The 16,276-nt window shown below is 54.7% G+C and overlaps 2 protein-coding genes across 2 annotated transcripts in view; both read left to right on the top strand.

Moving 5' to 3' along the window:
- The window catches only part of PCMTD2 (protein-L-isoaspartate (D-aspartate) O-methyltransferase domain containing 2), a 201,532-nt gene that overhangs the window by 89,233 nt on the left and 96,023 nt on the right, over positions 1–16,276 (top strand). The gene's annotated exons all lie outside the window — the stretch shown is intronic.
- Positions 601–15,410, top strand: EEF1A2 (eukaryotic translation elongation factor 1 alpha 2). The gene is made up of 8 exons (XM_075166734.1): positions 601–1,190; positions 2,593–2,818; positions 6,523–6,702; positions 7,688–7,984; positions 12,171–12,321; positions 13,750–14,006; positions 14,092–14,326; positions 15,055–15,410. The coding sequence occupies exons 2-8, from the start codon at positions 2,675–2,677 to the stop codon at positions 15,180–15,182; spliced, it is 1,392 nt and encodes a 463-aa protein (XP_075022835.1). The 5' UTR covers positions 601–1,190; positions 2,593–2,674; the 3' UTR covers positions 15,183–15,410.

The following is a 16,276-nucleotide window of genomic DNA, read 5'->3' as shown; positions in this document are numbered from 1 at the left end:
TTGCCCAGCTGACACAGGTATAAATATTCTGACCACTACATGTTGGGTTTTTTACGCAAAGGAAGTTTCATGGTATTACCATGAATCAAGGAGTTTACTTATGGTTACCTTGTCCTCCTAGGACTTGAACCCCATCTCCCATTAAATAAGATGATGTTAATAAACCACAGATTCTCGAGCAGCCAACATACGTGTTGCAGGTGCAGAAATCTACTTTGCTCTCTTTGTCCCTTGCTTTGCTGTTTGCTCCTGGGCTTACGCATTTCCACCGAGGCAGAAATGTGGGTCAGTGCCTGGGGGGTTCTGCCCAGGGATGCGTTTGCCCCATGTGCTGTGCAGGGACCCCTCTCCTCCCAGCACGTGTGGGAAAACAGCCCTTCTGCACCACTAGGCCCCACTGGGGGCAGAGCTGTGGTACTTGGTGGCCCTGCACCCCTGTCCCATGCCAGCCCTGTCCCTTCACCCCCAGGCTGCCAAGGAGGATCCATGGGGGTCCAAGCCCCACTTGGCCTCCATCTACCCCACTCCCCGTGGACCAGGATTTCCATCATTTCCCCTCTCTTCCAAAAAGCCCTTCCTTCCCCCTCCACCTTCTTCCCATCCCTCTATCTCCAATCTCTCCTTCTCCCCTATCCCTCCATCTCCCTCTCATGCCTTCATCTTCCATCCCCACGTCTCTCCCATCTCTCCATCTTTTATCCCTCCATCTTCCTCCCATCCCTCTATCTCCCATCCTGCTTTCTCCCTCCGACCTCTGCCTTCTATCCTTCCACCTTCCCATCCCTCCATCTTCCACCCCTCCATCTCTCCCCCACCTCTCCATTTCTCCCATCCCTCCGTTTCTCCCATCCCTCCATCTTCCTCCCATCCCTTTATCGCCCATCCTTCCACCTCCTTCCCATCCCTCCATCTTCCACCCCTCCATTTCTCCCATCCCTCCACCTTCCCTCCCTCCCAGCCCCGTCCCCCGTCTCTCTCCCCACCCCCGCCGCCTCCCCCTGCTCCCTCCCTCCCTCCTCCTCCTCCTCCTCCCCCCGGCGCGCCTCCTCCTCCCCCGCCCGGTACCGCATTGCCGTAGTGCGGGGGGGTCGCTGCATTGCGCTGCCGCCGTCAATAGGTGGGCCCCTCCCGGGGAGATAAAGCCGCCGGAGCCCAAGCTGGCAGCCTCTGCCGCCCCGACCGCCGCTCCGGTAAGAGCTCCGGGACCCCCCCGGGCCGCGCCGCGCCGGGATGGGGCCGCTCCGCAGCGAGGGGCACCGGACTTTGGGGGGGGCGGGTGTCCTGCCTCAGGGGCTGCGGGGGTTCAGTGCACCCCCCCCGCCCGTGTGCTGTGTGTGCATGGGGTGCTGCTGGTGCTGCCGGCCCCTGGGGTGGGGGGGTACCCCCGGGTAGGGAGGGAGAGGATGGGGCTGGGCCATTCCTTCATCCCGCAGGTGCCTCTTCCCGGAGGTGGGAAATAACACGCTCCCCCCCAAGGCTTTAGCTCCTTGGGGGAAAAAATAATCAAATAAATCCCCGGTTCCCAAAGTGACCCCGCATCTCCCACCCTGGGTGGGTGCGCACGGGCGAGAAGGACCCGCACCCAGGGCTGGGCGCTGCCGGGGACCGGGCGTCTCGGCGGAGCCGCAAAATGGCCAGATCCGGGCTGGAGCTGTTCAAGGGCAGGGGAGGGACTGGGCAGCCGGGGCTGCTGCTGCCCTGGGAGGCTTCTCACGGGGGGTATTATTGCCCGCATGACTGAGTCGCTATTAGAGCAGCAAACTCTCCCTGACCTCCTTTGCTTTTATGGGCAGATTCGTAAAATTGGATTTTATTAGACGTCAAATTAAAGCTCCTAATTGTGCTGGGTTTGTGTAGCAGCTGCAGAGCCATGGTAACGCTGGGAGATGCCAGAACAGCTCCCTGGATATATCGATTTGTGTTTTTAGCCTCCTTCCTCTGTTTCATCCAGATTCATGGCAGCAAAATATAATAAACCCCCCCACTGCAGGCTCAGCCCGCGTCGCCGAGCTTTCGGCAGCCCCGCTATTTGCAGCCCTGCTCGGGGGAGCGGGCGAGGGCTATTTTTGTCCGTCCCATTTTGCGGACACCATGTTGTCACCCGAACCGTGCGCGGCTTGGGAGCGGTGAGGGCAGGCTGCAGGGACGGGCACCCATGGCTCCTCCCAGGGCACCCACAACATGGAGGAGATGCCCTCGGGTTTGGAAAGACCGAGAAGGCAGCAGTAGCAGCCGTGAGCCGGAGGAAGGTTTTCCGAGGAGGAAGGGCACCTTCGAGGCACCGATGACGTAGCCCTGGGAACTGGGGGTCTCCAGGAGGGCGGTGGAGGGCAAGACGCCGAAAAACGTGGCATCTTGCTGAGACTTGGAGGCTGTACGTGGCGGCCAGAAATAGCCCGGCTGGCCTCCTCTGCGAGTGGGCTGGCTCCATCCCAGCACGGGCAGAGCTGCCAGACGGGGCCCGGCACCCCCGGACGGGATGGGGCGCATGGTCCAGCAGGAAGGGGGGGTGAAGGGAGGAGAACCATCCCCGATGGCCGGGGAGGGTGCTGTCACGGGGGATCTTTTGACGCGACTGCTTCTTCCCTGCAGCCTCCCCAAAAACGCAACTGCGTTCCCACAGCCCTCCCCGCCGTCGCCGCCCACCCCGGCCAGCCCCGCGTAGCCCACCAGCATGGGGAAGGAGAAGACGCATATCAACATCGTCGTCATTGGGCATGTGGACTCTGGGAAATCCACCACCACCGGGCACCTCATCTACAAATGCGGGGGCATTGACAAAAGGACCATTGAAAAATTTGAGAAGGAGGCTGCCGAGGTGAGGAGCCCGTCCCTCAGCGTGCCCCCCACCCCACACTCCCACCCGCAGGGATATGCTCCACACTGATGCCCCACAAGTGTCCCACGGGCAATATTCCCCTTTTCCTGGCGCTGCCCTTCTCGTACCTTCTCTTTCTCCCTTTGTTCCCATCTATTTTTTTCCCTCTTGCACCCCCGGGTCTTCCCGACTTCGCTGGCCTTGGGAAAATAGGCCATTTGGGCGCTCGCCACCCTCTTCTCGGAGCTGGGGGACTCCCCGCCGCAGGCCGTTAATGAGGGCAGGGGCACGGCGAGGTCTGCAAGATGGGTTAGGGAACTGGCGGTAATCGCCAGGATTCTGGAAAAGCCACAAACCATGGTGCTTCAGGGCATGAAATTCCTTCTAAATATTGTGCATGAGGAGAAAAACCTGATAATCCCTCACTGTGTAGTGCAGGACCCTCTGAATTTCACTCTGAAGCATCTACTTCCAGTGCCTGCCGGGGACAAGGTGCGGCATCAGCTGGACCACTCGTTTGATCGTTTGTTAAAAACCCCAGGCTCATTTTTCTCAAGCATATGATGCGTAGCTTGATGGGTAGCCTTTAATATAGAAAAACTGGCATGAAGTATGAGCATTTAAGTTAAATCCTTTTGTTTAGCTCTTACAATGGTGACAGTTGTAGCAATATAATAGTGCATGCATTTAGCTGGCTGTCACACAGTACAGCACCACCCAAAACCTATAATGTGGCAAACACAGAGATTAAAGTGGAGGAAATAGTCTTGGGAAGAAAAACGTGAATTGGAAGCTCTCGGAAATTAATGATGGTAAATTCTAGAGAGGTGGGTGAGCCAGGAAAAGCCTGGCTGTGTTACTGATAGGGCATATCTGGGCTCTCAGAAGATGGCTTGTCGTCATCGTTCCAGGAATCTTTAATGCAGATATCCCTCGATGTTTTGTGGTTTTTTTTTTTTTTTTTCCTTTTTCTGCACAAGATCCCACATCTCAATGGAAAAAAAAAAAAAAGAAAAGGTTTCCAGAGCTGCCACTCTTGATTAGATGTTTTGTTGTCTGTCTTAACCTTTTGAATTTGCCGATAGCATCCGAGCTAAACCACCCATTTTCCTGCCTCTCTGTCAGCCCTTTTTCCCAGCCCTTAAGCGAAGAGCTTCTTCCTTCGTACAAAATGGATCTCCCCCCAGTTTAAAATGATCGCTGATATCCCTCTATATATTTCCCCCCTTTACCTACAGATCGGCTATGGCGTGATTAGGTTATTGTAGATGTGATTGCAGCTATTTTAATTGAACAGACACTTTCACTGACTTGCCAGAATACGCGGGGACTGGAAGCTGCTATTAATAGCCTATTGACTGAGCTTACAGACTCCATTTTCTGATGCAGGGCTGGGGAAGGGTTTTCTTCCATTAGGTGGCATTCGCAGGAAATGGAGGCCTGCGTGCACCCAAAAAGCCAACAAAAAAACCCAGGGTCTGATACTGTTTTTAAGAGAAAAGAGAAAGGATTATTTTTTTCTTTTTGACTCAGGGGCAGAGGTAACAGTATCTCCGAAAGAAGAGTTGTTCTATTTAAAAAAAAAAAAAAATCAGTATTTGTTGTCTCCAAATACAAAGCTGTCCCTCCGCTGGGGTTTGATCAAGGAAAATCAGGCTGTTTCTGGCTGAACAGGGAAGGTATTGTGCAAAGCTAGATAATACCCTGGCTTTTTTTTTTCCCAACAACAGCTCTGGGTAACTGAATATACCCTGTGAAAGGAGGGAAACTGCTAAATAAAGGATCTCATTTGTCTTTGAGTTATATATGATGCCGGGTTCCGGGGGGGTTTCACACGAGATGACTGCCTGTTTGTGTGCATGGTTGTGGGTGCCTGCAATAAGGTGCTGATTCCCACTCAGCTCCCGTGGAGAGCCAGGAGTCTGCTCTGTGCCTCAGTTTCCCCATCCAGAAGTGAAGCAATAGGCTGCCGATGGGTGAAAGGCTGTGGGATGTGCTGATTGAGCTCCTGCCCGAGAACTACCCATTATTAATGATTGCACAAAATGCACTGTTCCTCGGTGTGTCTCCGCCATTTCCAGCAGTAAATGAGCACACTCTAATGACCCCCTCCCGTTTCCCCTGGCAAGAGAAGGGTTCGATGTGCATGCTGGAAAGAGTTAACCTCTGAGCTCCTGCTCTGTCCCCTCACTAAGCCCGATGCCAGGAGGATGTTTAGGAGCCAAGACTTGATTCTGGATTTTTCCACCCCCCCAACTGCCCTTCCTGCAGGCGCGAGGCTCCCAGCTGCCCAGCGGGGATGGGGCATCACCCTTTCGACCGGGTGTCCCCTCCGAGGAGGGGGAGGCTTGCCCCTGGCTTCAGGATTTTGCCCGTAATCCTCCAGAGCAAGGCGCAAAGTCATCGCCGCGCTCCGCTGTTAGGTAAATGGGCCGGTACATGGGCTGGGGCGCGGGAGCCAGGCGCGGGCAGGACAGGTCCAGATGTGCTGCTGCGTTAGCCTTCTTGGCGAGGACCATCGCTGAAGCGTTCGCTGCCTGCGATCAGGAAGCGCTTCCCTCTGGACCAGTGATTTATAATTGGCCATAATGAATTTTATGCATTGATACTCCAGAAGAAACTGTGGTGGTTTCGGGATGGATGGATGGGAGCAGGGTATCACAGCTCTGTCCTTGCACAGCGGTTAGAGCCCATTAAATCATCCGCAAATGACCTAAATTCCATTTTCCGTCTTAAACAAAACCTCGCGTCTGAGGCCAAGAGCTAACGATTAATGCCCATTAACCCTTTGCTTTGGCCAGGCTCCCCAGACTGCCCTGGCACACAGTGTGGTCAGCAAGGGGTGGTCTTGTCCTGCCCCATCTCCACGCTGGCAGGATCCCAGCTCAGGCTGGGAGCACCACCTCCCTGCCGGGGGTAAGTCCGGCTCTCCCTGATGGCATGACATCAAAGGACGCCGACCCAAAGGAGAAAGCGGTTCAGAAGTGACATCGTGGTTTTACCAAGGAATGTGCTTTATCACAGGACAGAGGCATTTACTGAAGCTAATCTCACCTAGCATGATTTTATGCATTACAATGTTGGCTGAGATTTTGGCCATTTGGCAACAACAGTTGGTCTGGCTGCAGCTCACAGTAGCTTTTCGTGTGAATTCGCACACTCTGGCAAAAATCAGTCACGTTTCTATTCTGCTCATAGCAACCATCGCGCCTTTCATTTTCTTTTAACCCATTCCCCTCCTACACCCCTGTCAGTTATGGGCTCGCTCATACAGCAATGCCCTTTCCCACTAACCAGCTGGTTCCTTAGTAGATTAAAATGCAACAGTAAGAAGCTTTCCACCGTTGCTGTGTAATTCCGTAGCACCATGATTTCCCAGCAGCAGTGCGGGACCATGGCATTTCACGGAGGAGACCTCATGAGTCACTGGCTCCAGCTCCTCCCCATCCACTCACAAATTCACTTCACAGCTCTTCTTCCAGCCTCTTCTCCGTCCTGTTGAGGAATGCGTTGAGAGCAATATCTCCTTTCATGTATTTATTGGTAAATAGATCATTGCCATTGGATGTAGGGAATTTTGCCTTCAATGTTTGCAACGTGACGCTCTGCCTATGTGAGCTTGGGATGTGCCCTGGAGGGTGGGTTGTTGGCACCAGTGCTGTGGGCTTGAGTTTCTCACCAGCTTTTGCCTTTGTGTCGGCCAGATGGGGAAGGGGTCCTTCAAATACGCCTGGGTGCTGGACAAGCTGAAGGCCGAGCGTGAGCGTGGCATCACCATTGACATCTCGCTGTGGAAGTTTGAGACCACCAAGTACTACATCACTATCATTGACGCACCCGGCCACAGGGACTTCATCAAGAACATGATCACCGGGACCTCCCAGGTGAGAAATGGTGGCCAGGGGGTGGGGAGCTGCCAGAGGTGGGAGGCTGAGGCTTGCTGATGAGCCCAGGGTCACGTAGGTGCTGTTGGAATTCTTTTGGAGATGGGTAGTTGCGACAGCAGACATCAAGTGGCGTTGTGCAGGGACCATGCAAGAGCCTGGGTAGCACCAGGTGACCCAGCTCGCCATGGTCCTGCACCTCCCTGGGCGTCTGGGAGAAAGGGCCTCCTTGGGCTCAGAGAGGTGGTTTCTCCACTCCATTTCCCCTACTTGCAGGAGGTGAGGACAAACATGGCCTCTCTGGGAGGCGGGATGCTATGACCTACAAGCCTTTGTGTGAGGGTGTCTCCCACATTATTTTAGACTCAGCCAACTGAGGTATACAAGAAACTTCCAACAATCCCTTAGGTTTTATTGGCTAAAGGAGACTCCATGGGTCTTTTCTCCTTCTTTTTTCTTGAAACAGCTGTCTTTGTCCCATAAACCACATCACATTGCCAAACTCCAGGGTAGGGTGGTTCCCCCTTGCGATGCCAGTTGGGCCGGGCACGGCTTTCCGTCAAACCCAGGCAGCTTCTCTGTGGTCTCTGGGTACAGAAGTAAGCCAGGAAACACAGTTTGCATGGCTGTAGTCTCATCCATCACCCAGGGAGATTATCTGCGAGACTTCGGTAGGGTTTTAGATAAGGCCTTGGCTGTACATCCCTGGATGATCAAGATGAAGTCCTGGTTAGAGTCATGCAACCTGGAGGGACCTACCCTAGTTTCCAACCCACGTTGCAAAACCATGCACAGTTGGCAAGTCTGAAATAACTTAGTTAGGTCAGTTTTGAGGTAGATCAGCAGGGTTATGGGTAGTAACTAGCGGGAGGTCTCTCCAAGCCATGAGTAGTGTTCATCCGGGACTTACTCAAAGCTCTCAGGGCTGTCACCAGGAGCAGTGCTCTCTGGGGACAGAAGCAATTCATTAGCTCTCTCCTACCAGGCTGACTGCGCTGTCCTGATTGTTGCTGCCGGCGTTGGTGAATTTGAAGCCGGTATCTCCAAGAACGGGCAGACTCGTGAGCACGCCCTGCTGGCTTACACCCTGGGAGTGAAGCAGCTCATCGTGGGCATCAACAAGATGGATTCCACAGAGCCCCCGTACAGCGAGAAACGCTACGACGAGATCGTCAAGGAGGTCAGCGCCTACATCAAGAAGATTGGCTACAACCCAGCCACAGTTCCCTTCGTGCCCATCTCAGGCTGGCATGGAGACAACATGCTGGAGCCCTCTCCCAATGTAAGTGTGTGCGTTGTGTTAGACTTTCCCCCCCATCCCGACTATCCTGATCCAAGCTGAAGCTGACCTCCGTGCTCTGAAAACCGCAGGCACATTTCCTGCGCCCATTGTGCGCAATGGCCCGCGTTGCCAGCATAGATGTGTTTGTCACGTAGCTGTGATTGCGCCGAGCAGGATGAATGGGCGCGCTGTTCCTGGGCACGCTGGGTGCTGTACCGTGGCCAGACACCCCCGCGGCTAAACGTGAGCATCTTCAAGCGATGATGGCTTTGCTTCTGAAATGTGATTTGAAGGTTTCGCATCGTCAGACCCATGGTAACATTAGAGCCATCCACAGCAATTGTCACTCTCAGCAGGAATATCATGTGTGTTTTTAGGGCATTGTTTTCTGAAGGAAATAACACGATCTAATCGCAGGCTTGTAACAGCTCCAGCCATGCAGTTGGGCTCCCATGTGTTGGGTATCGGGTGCTGTTTCCCATTGGTGCTGTATGCCACTGTGGTGGCCACACCTCTGGTTCCAGTGCTGGGATCTCCCTTCTTAAGGTGACTTTTGCTTGGGGAGGTACCAGGTTTCCCATGCCAAAACGATGGTTTCCTAGAGCATCCATTTGGGTTTGGTCTTTCTCCAGTTGATTTTTACAAGATTTCTCCATCTGTGCATCAGTGATGGGGATGGTGGGGACACAAAGGCAGGGTGCTCTGGGTGGGCCCTTGCCATTATTTCATATGACAGCAGGGGAGAAAGAAGAGCTTGAAGAAGGATGGGGGCTTCTTGGCCAGCAGGCTGCCAGTAGCAGTTGTTACTCTGACACTGTTTTTTTGGAGAAAAAGCTACCCCAGCTTTACTCTTCTAAAGAAATGAAAGTTCTGGCCAGAGGAAGGTCTCTGCCCTCCTGCTGGCTTCTGGGTGACCTTGAGCAAGTTGCTCAGACCAGAAACCCCCAGCCATCCCTTGCGAAACCAATGGGAAATTTGATGCTTAAGAGGGCTTTAGGACTTCGCTTGTGGATTATGGGTCAGGGCTCTGTGATGAGGGAGGCAACGTATGAGTATAGCAGCAATTGAGGGAAGTCAAGGGTTGCAAGCCTGAGCTGGAGGAGTGCTGCAATGCAAGCTCACACCGTCATGAAACGCAGCTCACAGCCTTGCACGGGAAAGGCAGCTCACTTGGGGCTGGCTTGGAAAGAAGGAATTTTGGGGGTGCTTGGGAGATTCCTGTCCCCTGTAGAGCAGAGCTGGGATAAAGGTCAGCCGCGGCCATGCCAAACCCAGCCGCATAGTTCCTGGGTGCCTCAAATCAGACAGGCTCCAAATGTCAGCAGCTGCTGGGCCGGGAAGATGATCCCAAAAAATTCTCCTATTAATAGGCTGCAGAGGGGAGGCACGGAGCAGGATGGACCTTGATGGCCCCCTTCCTCCGGAGGGGTCTCAGAGCATGTTCTCAACATGATACGCTGCCCGAGAGAAGGCAGGGGCTGAAATAACTCACCCTCTGCCGTAAGGAGGCAGCTGGCTCCAGGGTGGGTTCCCAGGAGCTGCCTGAGCTGGGGAATTGGGAAGAAAGCCTGGCCAGAGAGCTGGATCAGCATGAGCTTTGCTGGAGAGGGTGCAGGTCCTCCCCATGTTGTGGTCCCCAGGAGGTCCCTATCCTGCCTTGCCAGGACACCGGCTTGGGACGGACGCCTCTTTCCCGTGTTGCATCCCATCTAGGACAGCTTGAGCAGGAAGCCAGTGTAGATATCTCTCCTCTCATTCCTCACACAAAAAAGCTCTGATTTTTTTCACTTGCAATTTCTGGCAGGGTTTCACTAAGGCACAAGGCAGTCAAGTGACTTGTCTGTCTGTCAGGAGACTTATCAGAAAGTGGGGATTAGAGCTGTGACGTCCCTGCAGCTCCTGTCACCTCCGGGCGAGGGGAGGTGTGGTGGTACGTCAGGCTGGAGCCAGCTCTGTGTGGGAGACTCCAGTCCATGTCCCTGTTGCACAGCAGCCCAAGGCCAACTGCAAAAAGTGACGGCTGGGCTGTGCTTGCATCAAAATTTGACATTTGAGAGCTTTTTGGCAAACGGGGTTTTATGTGAAGCCAGCTTTCTGTGGCTGCAGCCAACAGAACTGGGCCATTCGCGTGGTTTGGAAGACTTTCACCCCGTGGGACACTGCAACCCAAACACACCCAACCTGCGGTGCAAGGGAGCGTGGTGGCCTGGGGCTGCAGCCTCGACGTTGGGGTGTGTGGGGTGGGTGTGTTGGGATGCTCATGGGCTGCGTAAAATCAGAGAAAGGTGACTGCTCTGTAAAATGCACTTGGGATGCAGAAGAGTTGGAGCTCAGCTGTTATTTATGGGGGCTTGAGCCTGCAGCTTCGCCTGTCTGGCTGCGGCAGTTGGTCAGATCCTGCTTTTGCTGTAAGAGTGGTAGAACAGGAATTGCTCTTTGGGAAGCAGATTTGGGGAGTACGTAAGAGAGGTTTTACTTGGGTGGCCCTAGGAGGCAGCACAAACCAGGTCTTGCAGATGCTTCTCACCCTGGGGCCATGCCGAGGTTTCTCAGGCTGAATTTGCTCCCAGAAGGTGTCAAAGAGCGTCTTTATCTGATTCTTGGGATGTCAAGTTTTCTGCATAAAGCATCGAAAGGAAAAAGGACGACTCTGACAGCCAGGCGTCACGGGGCACAGGTTGCCATTTCTCCATGTCCCCAAGCCGTGCAGGGGCAGAGGGACGGGAGCTGCGGGCACGTGGGTGGCCGTCACCCTCGAGAGCAGAGCCCGTGGGCAGGCGGCCGCCGGGGCAGCTGGTGGCATGGGCGCCTGCCCGGCGTGTCGGGCCGTGCGACAGCAGGCGGGGGGAAGGTCTGAGTCATCCTGCGCATCACATGCGGCTCCGTCACCGGCTGGATGGATTTATCATTTCGCTGAGCTGTTAGCTGGGGCCGGCTGCGTGGCAATAGCTGCAGTGCCCAGGGAAGGATCCCTCTGCAAAAGTGTCCCCAGGGTCCTCCTGCCGCTGTCACCAAGGAGGGCAATCGGCGTCAGACGTGACCCTCTGAGGGAGGCTGACCTGAACACGTTCGATGCAGGCTGAATTCCCTGGCTGGACCCAGCTTTTCCCCTCGCTCCTTCCCGAAAGCGGTGCAGACTGCAGGATGGGAAACCAGCCTTGGCATGGCCGTGTCCTCCAGGGATGGCTGTGAAACCGGGGGCACTTTGGAGGTCCTGTTTCACCCCTAGCCCCAGCCCCGTACTCAATGCACTGTGCCACTGATGTTGGTGCCGAAGGGAAAAGCCACATCTATAACGTGTGCGATGGAGCTGGGGCACACAGGCAGCGTTTTACATCTGAGTGGGAAAATATCGCCTAAACCTCTCTGTGCAGAGGAAGGGGGAATGACCTTGCAGCCTCTGATCTCTGTTGTATCAGGGTTGTTTCAGACCCAGGACTGAATTTTTCTTGCCGGCAAGCCCCAGGCATTGCTACAGCTTCCAGATGTGCAGCATCACCCCAAGAAAGCACTGTGATTCCCTGCATCAAACCATGGCCTCTGCTGAGCACATTTCCCTACCTCTCTGCCTCTTTTCTGGCCAATTTTAGCTTCAAGAGTCCAATTCAGGGCAGGAGCAGAGAACATCTGTGAAAAACGACCCTGCCCCTCGGCAGCCCTAGTGCAAGCGCATCCTCCCAAGCCAGGGTTTAAAAACCAAACCCTGGAGGGGTGATAGCAGGAGCGAGCAGGGAGAAGGGTCTGTCTGGGGCTTGCCTTGAAGAAACTCAGTTCCCAGGACTGAAGGTTGGGCGCTTTGTAGCTGGGACTTGGCTGGAGACCTTGTGGTCCCTGTGCCATCATTGCTGGAGGGCAGGATCCAGGCAGCTGGCACGGGAAAGCAACATCCACAGGTTGGTGTTGGGAATGGGACCGTGAGTTTGCTGGTTTTAACCATGTCCATCCTTTTTCTCCTGTTAATGGATGTTTTGCACGTTTCTAGGAGAGAGGGGGGAGATTGAGCAAGGCGGTGCAGATAAGCCTGCAGGGATGGTGGAGTGAAAAGAGCTCCCCAGTCCCCAGGTAAAGCCAGGACATGATTGGACTGCCTCCATGAAGGTTGTCCTGGTGGGACGTCTCTCTGGGATCACCTCTGGATGCTGAGGACGGGCACACTCAGTGCGTGTTGTTGCCGCTCTCTTTTCAGATGCCTTGGTTCAAAGGCTGGAAGGTGGAGCGCAAGGAAGGCAACGCCAGTGGGGTGTCCCTCTTGGAGGCCCTGGACACCATCCTGCCCCCAACCCGCCCCACAGATAAACCCCTGCGCCTGCCCCTCCAGGACGTCTACAAGATCGGAGGTGAGCAAAAGCCTTGCCACTGTCCCTCTTCCCTCTGCTTTAACCGGAGTCTTTGTTCCATGGGAATTTGGGAATGACATTTCCAGGTATTGGGAAACAGGAGGAACTGGACTCAAACTTGAGATAACGTTGGGGAGAAGGTTGTTAGCTCCAGGGCAAAGACCTCGTTTGAGGCTGGGCTGTCTGGGCTTGGAGGGCAACATGCCCGAAGGTGCCCAGGGACCGGAGAGGAGCAGCAGGGGCTCTCCCCAGGGAGTACGTGATGCCAAAACGGCTGCAAATTTGGGTGTCCCAGAGGGCAAGATGGAGGCAGCAGAAACGTGCTGGGGCCCGGATGAGGGACAAGGCCAACAGGGAGGGCCACCGGTGAGGCTGGTGCACGGCGGCTTGGCTGCAGTCTGCCCGTGCTTCCCAAATGCTGGTGTCCATCACCAGCACCTCCGTCTGCCGAGCTGGACCACGGTGCCAGCCATGTAGGGAGCGTGTCGGTTGGCACATCTCCCTTTCCCTCTGGAGCGGTGATGGGGACACTTTTCTAAGCTATAAATACCCCGTGAGCTCTCTGACCTGCTGGCAGCAGCGGGCAGCCCTGCTGATTCCCCGGCTGCTGGATCAGGCAGGCACAACCGTTTCCAGCCCTTTTCCACGTTTTTCCAAGGTCGTGTGCACTGCAGGAACCAGGCAGGGATTGAACATGGCTTTTAGCAGGCTTTTTAACGCAGTCTTTTGTTTGCAATGAAGATGAAAGGTGGTGAGCAGGTCTGTGTCCTCCCCTAGCTCAGCTGGGGGAAAGAGATATGGATTTACCATTAGGCAGGTCCTTAGAGAGCAGAGACACCCTGGGATTGGAGGGGGTGGAGGCAGCAGGGTGGATGTGGAGGAGCAGATGGGTCCAGCCAACCTCCCCAACCTCTTTTCAAGGTTGTTTCTCTTAATGATTCTTCACCTGACTCCAAAGGTGAGTTTTCCTGAAGTCTCGTGATGACACAGGGTGTAAAAGGTCCCCTTCATTTAATCAGCCACCCTCGTTCCCTGGCACAGCTGGGCTTCATCCCATGCTAATGATGTGGCCATCAGGGATATGGAGCATGTTGTTGCATGCACGCTGCCACGTGCCCAGTCCTCCACACAGGAGATGCCACAGCTGCTGCAAAGGAAGAGCTTCCAGGGCACATGGGTTCCTCAGGGCCTTCTGATTCTGGTGTTACTCCTTTTTTACAAGACATTGGGTAGAAAGGACAGAGCTGGGGTATTTTTGAAGACCCTAATGTTGATCTTGGAGCTAAAATCTGGGGGCGTTTGTTTTGCAAGAAGTAAACATGGTCTTTGATGAAAATCACTGGAGATATCTTTTGCTGCAGCCAGGCTCTGGCCCAGGGATATGCCAAGCAGGTTACATTTTGTTCTGCTCTGTCCTTGTCTCCGCAGGGATCGGCACAGTCCCCGTGGGGCGGGTGGAGACCGGCATCCTGCGGCCTGGCATGGTGGTCACCTTTGCGCCTGTGAACATCACCACTGAGGTGAAGTCCGTGGAGATGCACCACGAGGCCCTGAGCGAGGCTCTGCCCGGGGACAACGTTGGCTTCAACGTGAAGAACGTCTCCGTCAAGGACATCCGCCGCGGGAACGTCTGCGGGGACAGCAAGTCGGACCCGCCGCAGGAGGCAGCGCAGTTCACATCTCAGGTCAGCAGAGCTGGTGGTGCCGCCACCACGGTTTGTCACCATCCACCGGCTCCCAGCAGTGCCCTGACACTACTCTGTCCCCCAGGTGATCATCCTGAACCACCCCGGCCAGATCAGCGCCGGCTACTCACCCGTCATCGACTGCCACACCGCACACATCGCCTGCAAGTTCGCCGAGCTGAAGGAGAAGATCGACCGGCGCTCCGGCAAGAAGCTAGAGGACAACCCCAAGTCCCTGAAATCGGGCGACGCAGCCATCGTGGAGATGATCCCCGGCAAGCCGATGTGTGTGGAGAGCTTCTCCCAGTACCCACCTCTTGGTAAGGGAACGGCTCTTTTGAGGTCTCCTGCAGAGAAGCGTGAAGTCTCTATGACTGTAGAGCTCACACCAGACATGCTGAGCCTCTCCTAGTATTGCCCACCAGTTAGACTGGGGAGGGAGCTGAGCATGTTTGGTTGCTCCCCCACGTGCTGGGGGTGCAAAATCTGATGTATGAACTTTGTGAGGGCCGATGGGGTGGGAAGGGCTTTCTGCTGAGCTGGGTTTCCAAAGGCAGGGCTGGGTTTTCCCTCTGGGAGCAACAGGGCCTTTCCTTCAAAGTTCCTAAACCCTGGTAGTTTCTGAATGCAGAAATATTTTTCAGCTTCCCCGTCTCTGCCCTAAAACACAACTAGTCAGGAGAAGAAAGAGGGAAGTTTGCTCAGCAGAGGACACCTTGTAACGCAGGGAAGTGCCGTGCTTTCCTTGGATGATGTTGCACATCTGGAAGCTTTAGCAATGCCGGGAGCTTGCAGAGAGCAGATGTGATTTAAGTTTAATAAATTGCCATTTAAAGAGAGAGAGGAGCGTCAGGCCAGCTTGGCGGTCAGAGCAGGCGTTGGTGGCTCAGGGCTCGTTCCTGCAGGAACCTGCCCCAAGGACAGGGGTAACGCATGGCACCACGAGTGGTGGGTGTAGATCCCACCGTCACCCATCCAGAAGATCTCAGCCTTCGGGAGGGCAAGGCGGCCGCGTTTCGCTCACGTCCCCCCTCTCTCCACCCCACAGGCCGCTTCGCTGTCCGTGACATGCGGCAGACCGTGGCCGTGGGCGTCATCAAGAACGTGGAGAAGAAAAGCGGTGGGGCTGGTAAAGTCACCAAGTCTGCCCAGAAGGCCCAGAAGGCTGGCAAATGAATTGTGGGCTCCCAGTGCATCGCGCAGAAACCATCCCTGACACCAGGACGCTGCCACCGTCTCCCCCGGGCGCATGTGTGCACATCAGCTTGTAAGAGTTTATATGTCAACGACTGGATGCTCACCATTAAGGTCCAGTGGAAATTCTTTAAAAGGAAAAGCATGTTCCAGCGTTTGTGAGGCTTCATGTTAATTTTACCAATAAAACTGGTACAACATCCACAGTGGAAAAAAAAAAACAAACAAAAAACAAAAAAAAACAAAACCAACCAACCAACCCAAAAGGTGTGGAGCTCTGTGTGTGCGTCTGTCTTTGAGAGGGCTGGTTGTGATGGGTTTCCTGTAGTCCCACTTAGAGCAGATGGTGGGGGCGGGCACAGGCGGGGCTGGGATGGGAATTTGGAGGCAGGAGGAGAGCTTGGCACCCATGTTCAGGGTGTCACCCCGCGCCCAGCCCCTCCCCGCTCTCGCCTCTTGACCGATGCAGGTGTCTGGTCTGATTCCCCCGGCCTAAAGCAGGAGCTGCTCTTACAGCAGCCTGGGTTTTGATATTGTCCTTAACCTTCTAATAGCAATTATCGGGGCCTTTACTATAATTTTTTCCATGCAAAATAAGCTTAAGTTAACCCCCTAAAGTTATGCCATTTAAAGAGAGAAAATACCATACCCCATGCCTCCTTGAAGGGCTGGCAGCATTGCTTTTATTCTTTTTAATACCCCATCATTTTGGGAGAAGCGGCCAAGGCTGCCTTCTCTCTACACGCTTCTTTGCCTCACACAGAGCGGATCCTCCAGCCCTTTCCAAACAACATGACAGGAACTTTTCTCCCCCTGAAGCCCAGGGGGACCCCGGATGTGACTCAGGACTCCCAAGAAGCCCCAAAACTCACAGTCTTCACCCAGAATTGTGTCTTGGCTCCCATTGCAAATTTGCAGCCTGGGGCAAGGTCTGCACCTCTCCCCCCTCCACCCAGTGTCAGCTGTCCCAGTCCAAAGGGTTGTGGCTGCCGAGTGTGTAGGACTGACCAAAATGCAACAGCCGGGTGCTTTGAGGGGGAAGGGGTGGGAGCACCGAGCGTGGGGAGAGCGGGAGG

Source organism: Calonectris borealis, chromosome 17 (genome assembly GCF_964195595.1).
Source record: "Calonectris borealis chromosome 17, bCalBor7.hap1.2, whole genome shotgun sequence".
Classification (NCBI taxonomy): domain Eukaryota; kingdom Metazoa; phylum Chordata; class Aves; order Procellariiformes; family Procellariidae; genus Calonectris; species Calonectris borealis.
This window is presented reverse-complemented; position numbering and strand designations above follow the sequence as displayed.